The sequence below is a fragment of the Bos taurus genome, chromosome 18 (genome assembly GCF_002263795.3).
Source record: "Bos taurus isolate L1 Dominette 01449 registration number 42190680 breed Hereford chromosome 18, ARS-UCD2.0, whole genome shotgun sequence".
NCBI lineage: Eukaryota > Metazoa > Chordata > Mammalia > Artiodactyla > Bovidae > Bos > Bos taurus.
This window is the reverse complement of record NC_037345.1, coordinates 56,960,212-56,970,764: the sequence shown is the minus strand read 5'-3', so window position 1 is coordinate 56,970,764 and position 10,553 is coordinate 56,960,212. Positions and strand designations below refer to the sequence as shown.

Genomic DNA, 10,553 nt, shown 5'->3' with positions numbered 1-10,553 from the left:
ACTCTGGTCCAGCTTGAACTGAGCCTACCCAATGGATCGATCATTATTTCTAGGGAGGAAACCATGATCTTGACTTAACTGGACCATGTGTCTATATCAATGGGTGGGAGGGTTTTGGAAAACTATGGTTGACAGTTTCACCAGAACTATATGTATGTGGGGGCAGCTTTCCAAAAGAAGTGGGGGCTGATGTTGAAAAAAGCGGGGAAGGGAATCCCAGAATTCAGAAACAATGGGCTTTCAGAATCTAAGAAGCTGAATCAGAAAGTTCCAGGATGACGATGTCCGGGATGCCTGAGGGCAAGGCACAGCTTCAGGACAGCGAGGTTCCAGTGCTCACGTGTGATGGTGAGCCGGATGATGAGTCTTCAGGCAGAAGACCAGGACATGAGTCTCAGGGCAAAGGAAGTATGGAACTGGGTGTCTGGGTGGGACTGAAGAGCAGGATTAAGCACAAAGGGCACGCACAAGAGGGCTGGGATTTGGGGCTCTGGCCAACGTGGGGACGAGCATCGTGAAGAAGTCCACGGGGTTCCCAGTTCATTTTGAGCCAAGAGAGGTTCTGAGCATAGATGACGGTGTCCCAGAGAAATTTCCTTCTCAGACTGGGTCTGTGTGATGGTGATGGGTCATGTATGCTAAGTCACTCAGTTGTGTCCGACTCTTTTTGACCCCCTGGACTGTAGCCCGCCAGGCTCCTCTGTCCACGGGATTCTCCAGGCAAGAATACTGGAGTGGGTTGCCATGCCCTCCTCCAGAGGACCTTCCTGACCCAGGGATCAAGCCTGTCTCTTCTGTCTCCTGCGTCAGCAGGCGGGTTCTTTACCACTAGTGCCACCTGGGATACCTTGGGCAATCAATCCTCAGCATTCCAATTCTGACCCTTCTGACTCCATAGCTATTGCTTTTCCACAAGGATTCTAACTTTCTTTTTTTTTTTTTCCTTTGGTAGCACCTCATGGCATGTGGAACTTCCCCAACTGGGGATCGAACCCACACCCCCTGCAGTGGAAGGGCAGAGTCTTAACCAGTGCACCACCAGGGAAGCCTCAGTCCTAATTTCATTTTTTTTAATATATTATTTATTTGTTTGGCTGTGCTGGGTCTTCGTTCTGCATAGACTTTTCTCCAGTTGCGGCGAGCAGGGCTCCTCTCCAGGTGCGGTGCGCAGGCCTCTCACTGCAGTGGCTTCTCTTGTTGGGAGCACAGGCTCTAGGCTCGAGGGCTTCAGTCGGCGTGGCTCTTGGGCTGTAGAGGACAGGCTTGGTAGTCGTGCACATGGGCTTAGTTGCCACACGGTATGTGAGCTCTTTAGGGATCGAACCCGTGTCTCCCACATTGGCAGGCAGATTCTTCACCACTGAGCCGCCAGGGAAGCCCTCTAACTTCTTCTAAACCTCCCTTTTCTCATCTATAACGTGGGGAAGACAGTCCTCGCTTGGACCCAGGAGAGGAACAGAGATGAGGGTCCCAAGGCACCTGACACATCACACAGTAGGTACACAAGAAATAGACGTTGCTTCTTTCCCGGGAGGACGGGGTAAGGCAGCACACAGGAACTCAGGGGTCAGTCCCTGGCCCGGGAAGTCTCCACGAGCCGTGGGCAGCTTCCACAACCTCTGAGCCCACTCTCTAGCATCTATGAGCCACAGCTACTAAAGCCCAGGCGCCTAGAACCTGTGCTCTGCAACAACAAACCTTTAGTATCAGTATCTTCTACCCTCAGATACCACGCTCCAAGCTTGGTCAGAATTCAAAGTGAAATCTATGTGTTGCCTTTTAAAATGTCTATAATTTGACCATATCCTTCATTAGTGCTAGAGGTGAATGAGAAGGTGGACTACCATCTTTTAATATGCTTCCTTGTTCTGTTTCCCATGCAACATTTTAGAATATGAGTTAGGTGAGATTCAGGCTTATAATAAAGTAATTGGATTATTAAGAAACAAAAAAGACTGGTGTTAAGAATTGGGTCAAAGTAAGGATTGTGCACGAAGTCCCTGGATTTCTCTTCAGCCTCCTCAGCATGCTGTGAAAAAGAGTGAGGTCTTTTCCACTCTCTCTTGAGCACCTGATCGTATCCAACCGTGTCTTCTCAGTGAACGGCAGCTCCATCCATCAAGCGAGAGACTTTGAAGTTTTAACATCTGTCTCCCTCTCCCCAGCTTCCATTTAATCCATTGCCAAGACCTGTTGATTCCTCTACATGCACCTTGAATCCCTCCACTTATTACCATCCCCACCTCCCAAATGGCTTATATCCAAGTCGTCATCATCGCTCATCGGAACAATAACGATAGTTTTCTCATGTCTCCACACCCCCTTAAAATCCATCTTCCATATAGCAGCCAGAGTGATTTGGAAAGTACAAATCCTGTTACATCACTCCATCCCTCTGTTGACCATCTGCGGTGTTTTGGCTTGGTCCACCAGCCACTTCTCTCCCCAGTCCCAGGAAGGCTGCCATGCTTGCAAAACTTACATCCAGAGGGGGTGCTATCTAGAAAAAAGAAAAGAGAATTCTGCCAGTGTCTCTTTTTGAAAATAAGAAAGCCCCAGGGGTCTCCTCTTCACTCCTCATTGGCCAGACCTGCATCACATGTTCATTTCTAAACCAATCCGGGCAGGTAGGATATGGTCTTCCTGCTTGGTGCAGTAAACTTCATAGTCATGATGAGGATAAAAGATTATCCAAACAAAATTGGAGTTCTGATAGAAAGGCAGAAGGAATGAATGCTTAAGTCGGCAACAGTAATGTCTATTGTGGGACAAACCTAGAGTCTGGTTAAGGGTCAGAATTGAGGTAAGATTTAGGCCCAGGGTTGAGGACCAGATCACATTTTGGGGGTCTGATTTAGAAGCTGGGGTCAATTCCACTTTTTAGGAACTGGCCTTCAGGTATAATGGTTCCCATCTTACTCAAGGTAAGTGCCAAAGTCCTACACTGATTTTCAAGATCCTATGTCATCCGAGTCCTGTTACCTCATCACCTTGTCACCTGCCCTTGTGCTCCTGCTCATTCAGCTCCAGTCAAAGGGCTCCCTTGGACTTCTCTTGTGGCGCAGTGGATAAGAGTCCACCTGTCAATGCAGAGGACATGGGTTCGATCCCTGGTCAGGGAAGGTTCCACGTGCCTAGGAGCCCACAACTTCTGAGCTCGCTCTGTAGAGCCCAGAAGCCACCACTAGTGAAGCCCGCATGCCTAAAGCCTGTGCTGTGCAGCAAGAGAACCCACTGCAATGAGAAGCTGGAGCCCTGCAACAGAGAGCAGCCCCCATCCACCGCAGCTAGAGAAGGCCCTCGCACAGCCACGGAGACCCAGCACAGACAAAAAGAAATAAATGGAAATTTCCAAAAGGGCTCCCCTGCTAGAACAGTCTATCCACGCCTCTTGCCTAACTTACCAGCCCATTTGCTCCGCCTAGAACTCACTCCCTCCAAGGAGCTACATGGACCCATCCAACAACTCCTTTAACATTTTGTTCAAATGTTATCTTCATGTGGAATCTTCCTAATAATACAACCCCAGGGGTCCCTGAGAGTGGGGGAAACCAGTATCTCCCTGTCCCTCTTCCCTGCTTTTATTTTTCTCTTCAGTACTTAACCAACATCTAACAAACAAAGCATGCATTTTATATGCTTATTTTTGTATTCCCAGTCTCCACCCACTAGAACAAGAGCCTGTATGAAAGAATGCTGACCACAATGTCCCCAGGAGCCAGAATAATTTCTGGCACAAAACAGATGCTCAGTAAATATTTCTTGAATGAACATAATTAGCAAAGATGAATGTACAAGGAAGCGCAACCCAGCATTATTACAATTAAAACTATCCAAACATACTCTTATTTGAAACAGATTGCATAAATCATGATACAACTATAACATGGAATATTATTTTGCAACCCTTAAGAAGGTGGGGGAACCCATCTAAATATACTAAGAGGAAAAAATCTTCAAGGTAATTTATAAAGAAAGAGGTGATATTAAGTAGATAATGTTTAGTACAGATGCTTTTGTTATAAATACAGAGTATGTATAGAAATCTGGGTATAATATGAAAACACAGATGATACTGATAACAGTAAGCATTTATCAAGTTAGGAAAGAGCTTCTTCTTTTAATTCATATCCTATATGAGGGTTAAATTAAAAAGAATCTGCCTGTAATTCAGGAGACCTGGGTTCGATGCCTGGGTCGGGAAGATCCCTGGAGAAAGGAATGGCAACCCACCGCAGTATCCTTGCCTGGAAAATCCCATGGACAGAGGAGCCTGTCGCGGGTGGCGGGGGCGGGGGAGGGGGGCGGCTACTGGCAAAGAGTCAGACACGACTGAGCAACTAACACTATATGAGGGCTGGGAATGGGTTCAGGTTCAAAGACGACTGGGTTCCAGCCTGAACGAATTCTCCCAAACTGGTGAGAATTAGGGTATAGGGTCTAGGGCATCCCTGAGAGGGGATGGGGGCCAGAAAATGGCCCCAGAGGAAGGCCCAGCCAGAGCCCATTTCCTGAGCCCCGCTGCCCCCTGAACTCCGCCCCCGGCCCTTGGCTGGAGCGTCTGGGTCCTCCCTTGGCAGCTGCACCCCGGATGCCGGCCCGAAGGCGCGGGGGTGAGAGGGTGGAGAGAGCGGAGAGCAAGCGCCTGGGCTGCCACAGGGGTTCGAGATAACCGCGAACGCGGTAGGGGGCGTCCCAGAGCGGGCCCCACCTGCACCCCAGGGCGCCGAGGGCGAGGGCGGGGGCGGGGGCGGACTCGGTATAAGACAGCCGCCGTGCGCCGGGCTGGAGACTCCTGGCTCCCAAGCGAGTCTGGCGCCCGGGTCGGACTTGACCTCCCCAAGCTGAGAAGGGGCTTCATCTACGGTAGGGGGAGACGGGGGAGAGGAGGCGGATGAGGCTGGCTGGACCCCTGACTCCTGTTCCTGAGGGGAGGGGGCAGAGGGAAGCCTGGACGCCTGGTTCTGACGGTCGAGGGGCTGGAGGTCTAGAATTTGAGGTCTCAGGGGAAAAGAAACTAGGAATACAGATTGATGGATGGGGAGGGATGGGAGCCCAGATTCCTGGGGCCCCAGAGGAAGGGCGTCTGGGGCAGAAGGAGGAGGGGCTGGGGGTCCAGACTCCTGGGTCTGAGGGAGGAGGGGCTGGGGGCCAGGACTCCTGCTTCCCCAACTCTGTCCTTCATAGCCGCACCAGAAAAGAGACACCTCCCTGCCTGGCAGCCCCTGAGAGGCTCAGAGGGGTCACCATGACGACACCCTTGGTGATCCTGCTGCTGACCTTCGCCCTGGGATCTGTTGCACAGGAAGGTGGGGACCAGCCCTGGAGTGGGGGTGGGGGCTGCCCTCACCCCCGACCTCCCATCTTCAGCCCTGTTGACCCTCCTCAGGGGCTCCTCTCTCCGGGGTGTGCCTGCTCAGGGCCTCCCCTGGCTCCAGCAGCTTCATCCTTTGGAAGACAAGACTCCTCTGCCTTCTGCCTCCTTCCTTCCTGCTTCCTTCTGCCTCCCGGGGTCTCTATGCCCCCCAGACCCTGTCTCCGCACGCAGCGTCTCTCCCATCAGCTTTGGCGGTGACCCCCCAGACAAGATGCTCCTCCTGGCTTTCTGAGCGGGCTGCCTCTGTCTCTCTCTGTCTCCATCTCCTGCTCTTTCTGCACTTTTCTCCTTTTCTGCCTGTCTCCTTGTCTGTCTGTCTGTCTGTCTCCATGTCTCCAAATCCCTCAGCAGCTGACTCAGTCTTCCTCTGAGGCTTGCTACCCACTTGTTCCTCCATGTCTCTGTCCAGACCAGGGCAACAAGAGTGGGGAGAAGATTATTGATGGAGTCCCGTGTCCCAGAGGCTCCCAGCCCTGGCAGGTGGCCCTGCTCAAGGGCAGTCAGCTCCACTGCGGAGGCGTGCTGCTCAACGAGCAGTGGGTGCTCACTGCTGCCCACTGCAAGATGAAGTATGTGCAAGCACTTCCAGCCCTTCCTCTGGGTCCCTGTTCCCCTCTCTCTCTGGGTTCTCACTGCTGCCCACTGCAAGATGAAGTACGTGCAAGCACTTCCAGCCCTTCCTCTGGGTCCCTGTCCCCCTCTCTCTCTGGGTTCTCATCCCCCTCTCTCTCTGGGTCCCTGTCCCCCTCTCTCTGGTCCCCGTCCCCCTCTCTCTGGTCCCTGTCCCCTCTCTCTGGTCCCTGTCCCCTCTCTCTGGGTCCCTGCCCCCCGCCCCGTTTCACTCATAGCATCTCTCTGAACACTGCTGCCTCCTGCAGTGAGTACAACGTGCACATGGGCAGTGTTCGGCTGGTGGGCGGCCAGAAGATCAAGGCCACGCGGTCCTTCCGCCACCCAGGATACTCCACACAGACCCACGCCAATGACCTCATGCTGGTGAAACTGAATGGCCGGGCCAAGCTGTCGTCCAGTGTGAAGAAAGTCAACCTGCCTTCCCACTGCGATCCCCCCGGGACCATGTGCACCGTTTCCGGCTGGGGCACCACCACCAGTCCTGATGGTGAGGCTGCCTGGGAGACCCAGGGGCCCTGGACCCTGACCCTTCCTCCCCCAGACCCAGGAGATCAGGAGTCAGCCCCTTTTTCATAATCCGAATGTGGAGTCCCTCCCCCCACCCCTCCTCCCCTCGTCCTTCAGGGTCTAGAATCCTGAACCCCCATCCTCTCCCCATCCGGACCCCAGCCCTCTGACTGACACCCCTCCCCATCCCGCAGTGACCTTTCCAGGACAGCTCATGTGCACAGACGTCAAGCTCATCTCCCCACAAGACTGCAGGAAGGTTTACAAGGACTTGCTGGGAGACTCCATGCTCTGTGCTGGCATCCCCAACTCCAGAACCAACGCCTGCAACGTGAGACCCCCCTCCTCTCCCGCCCCGGGTCCCCGGCTGCTTCATCTGAGCACAGAGCCCCCGTTGTCCCCCTTCACCCAGAATCTCTGCACCTGACCTTGGTGCGGAGCCTTCCCCATCACCCCCGCAGCCCCCGCCCCAGGCTCGGCTTTCCTAGCTCTTGCTACCCCATTCTCTGCTCACGTCAGTAGTGGGAGCCCAGTGCGGGCTGATGTGACCCTGAGGATGAGGCAGAAAAATGAACAGGAGGGTCTGAGGATGGGGAACCTGGGGGCCAAAGGGTAGGCATGTGTGGGCTTGGCTTCAAACACAAACTGTATTTATTTTTTAATTGACATCTTTGTTGAGTATTGCAACCCATGAACACAGTGCTGGTGGTTTAGTCATTCAGTCGTGTCTGACTCTTTGCAGCTCAATGGACTATAACCCACCAGGCTCCTCTGTCCATGGGATTCTCCAGGCAAGAACACTGGAGTGGGTTGCCATTTTCTTGTCATAGGGATCTTCCTGACCCAGGGATCAAACCTAGGTGTCCTGCATTGCATGCGGATTCTTTACCAACTGAGTCACCAGTGAAGCCCCCAAACACAAACTTTACAGGGGAAGAGGTGCCCAAAAAACTCAATAATCAAGATAAATCACATTCTAATGTAATATTTTTTTGTCAATTCATGCAAAAGTCCACGATGAACAAAATATCATAATTTTCAATACAGAGGCCTCAGTCTTACTGAATTTCTCATCTACTTCAGGCTTCAATGAGTCTCAGCACAGCCTGGTACCTGACCTGACCCTTTATCTAAAATTGGGATACAGTGTTCATCATGAACTTTTTCATATTAAATTCAAATTTTAAGGTATTGCATTAAATGGTATTTATTGCATTACTGAGATTGTGTGCTTGAAGTTAAGGTCTTACTCCCCTCCCTTGGGACCCAGTCTTAAGCCAAGAATTCTCTCTGCCCTCTTCTTTGTAACCCCCTCTCTGTGATAGCTCAATTGGTAAAGAATCCACCTACAATGCAGGAGACCCCAGTTCGATCCCTGGGTTGGGAAGATCCGCTGGAGAAGCTATAGGCTACCCACTCCAGTGTTCTTGGGCTTCCCTGGTGTCCCAGCTGGTAAAGAATCCGCCTGCAGAGCGGGAGACCTAGGTTCGATCCCTGGGTTGGGAAGATTCCTGGAGAAGGAAAGGCTTCCCGCTCCAGTATTCTGACCTGGAGAATTCCATGGACTATATCCATGGGGTCGCAAAGAGTCAGACACTACTGAGCGACTTTCACTTTCACTCTGTCTCTGAACACCATCTTTCCACATCTCTCTTTTCACTGAATTTCATTTCATTCTTTCCATCTGTGTTGCCCCCACCACCCCCACTGGCAGCCTCTTCTTCATCCTTTGCTATACCTCTCTTCCTTTTTTTTCTCTTCATTGTCCCACAGCATGTGGGATCTTAGTTCCCTGAGCTCCCATGTCCCCCTACATTGGAAGGTGGATTCTTAGCCACTCGACCACCACAGAAGTCCCCTCCGTTCCTTTTCTCTGTGACTCTTTGCCTTTCCTTGTCTCTCCCCATACCTCCCCACCCCCACTCCTTTGCCTCTCATCTGCACCCTCAGCTGTCAGGAATGGGGGGACCATATGTGTGAGGGATGGGGTCATGGGACAGGAATGTGTGTCCCAAAGAGTAAGGCATCCTCTTCCTCCCCTAGTGACAGCCAGCTTCTTGAATGTGCGAGTCGTACCGTGACACAGGGTCCCACACTCGGGAGAGTCCCACGCTTGGTTTAATACATTCCTGTTGCTGTTTTGAAATTCTTAATACTTTTTGAGCTATGGAGCCCACATTTTCTTTCTTTCTTTCTTTTTTTTTTTTTTTGGCAATGCCAAGTCACTTGGGAGATCTTAGTTCTCTCACTAGAGCTCAAACCCAGGCCACGGCAGTGAAAGTGCCAAGTCCTAACCAATGGACCGCCAGGGAATTCTTTGTATTTCCGTTTTGCACTGGGCCTTCTGAATTATGTTATCAGTTTGGCCCCTGGGTTCCAGGGCCACCCCGTCCTCCTTTCGCACATCTATCCATCCCCTGGAGACAGTACACCTCCCTCCCTTGGCTTGGTGCCAGAATCCCGAAAAACCTGGAAGAAACGAGGCTTTGACCGCCAGAAGCCCCGCCCCTTCCCTGTGATTGGTCCCATGGGCTGGGGCTCAAGCCAATGTCTTTAGAGAATGTGGTTTATCTTCTCCGCGATGGCCTTAATTTCTGCTCTTCCATTGGTCCCCAGAAACAATGACTCTCTCCCCATTGGCCGTGGTGGAAATCCAGGGTCCGCCTGACAAAGACTGACAACTGAGGCGGAGGCAGGAGCTTCCCTGTGAAGCTGAAGCTAATTTGCTTTATCCCTTCCAGGGTGACTCAGGGGGACCACTGATGTGCAAAGGTACCTTGCAAGGCGTGGTGTCCTGGGGAAGTTTCCCTTGCGGCCAACCCAACGACCCAGGTGTCTATACCCAAGTCTGCAAGTATGTCAACTGGATAAAAGAGACCATGAGAAGATATCGCTAATCTCTCCACTCCCATCTCTCCATCCCTACGCCCTGGAGCAGGAAATTTACAGAAAGAAGGACCTCAGTGACCTACAGTCTTACTTGACTTTATCTTTCCTCGGAGGCATGTCAAAACCTCAACAATATGTGTGTAAGCCAATCAAATCAGTAAGGACCTAAAAACCAAACAAATACAAAAACCTTGATGTTGGTAAGGATGTAGTGAGACCAGCCCTCTCTGCCACTGAAACTGTAAATTCATACAGTTTTTATGGAAGGTGATTTGGCAGTGTGAGTGGGGACATTTGTTTTATCCTCCACCTTTGACCTAGTGATTCTAGTTGTCTACTAAAAAAAAAAAAGTCCAAAATGTGGAGCAAAGTTGGAATTTATCACAATGTTATTTTTTCATAACAAAATAGTGGAAACACAGAAGGTGTCTAGAAACAGTGGATTGTTAAAACGGTAGGCTGGTTTGAGGCAAGGATATTCTGAAGCTGTTAAGAATAATTATGCAGAATTCTTAGTATCATGTGAGGATGTTTATGCTATGTGATGTTAAATGAAGGAAGGAATATACAGAAATATATGTGTATGTGGTTCTCACTATGTAAAATGAAAATATTCACAAAATTAAACCTGAAGGACGTGTACCAACCTGCACACGGTGGTAGTCACGGGGCGCCTGCTTCCTTCCATTTACTTTTCTATGGGTGTGCACTTTAATAGCCTGAAAAACAAAGGTGGAGAAGCTCTGGAGCTCCAAAGTGGAGGAGAAGACACCCTGAAGAGAGGGAGATGGGAAAGAAAAATGTATCTGATGTTTGGTCCCTTGTCCTGCCTCCCTGCCCAGTGGCATATTTTTCTCCATTTTCCAGGTCTCAGTTTTCCTCATCTGTAAAATGGAAGAGAGAAAGAACAATAAGGCAGAGAGAGTAAATGGGTGGTGTTAGAGAATATGCCACTTCATCAGGGTGTAGAGGGATGTGAAAGTGTTTCTAGGCATTCCACAGGTGATGTATTAGGAGAACGAGGTGGAAGCAGAAGGTTGGCAGGAAGACAGGGCCCCTGGGTCACCCAAGGGGCTGTGTGACTGAAAGTGAACACCCAGCCTTCAGGGTGTCAGGGGAGATGGGGGGCTGGGAACCCGGGTAGGTG

At 51.0% G+C, this 10,553-nt stretch overlaps 1 protein-coding gene across 1 annotated transcript; it reads left to right on the top strand.

Annotated features, from left to right (window-relative positions):
- Window positions 1-4,806: 4,806 nt before the first annotated feature.
- On the top strand, window positions 4,807-10,028 carry KLK7 (kallikrein related peptidase 7). The gene is given in 6 exon segments (NM_001075256.1): window positions 4,807-4,866; window positions 5,188-5,309; window positions 5,787-5,946; window positions 6,256-6,497; window positions 6,712-6,848; window positions 9,259-10,028. Coding segments are annotated over 5 exon segments (756 nt in total). The 5' UTR covers window positions 4,807-4,866; window positions 5,188-5,248; the 3' UTR covers window positions 9,415-10,028.
- Window positions 10,029-10,553: the final 525 nt, after the last annotated feature.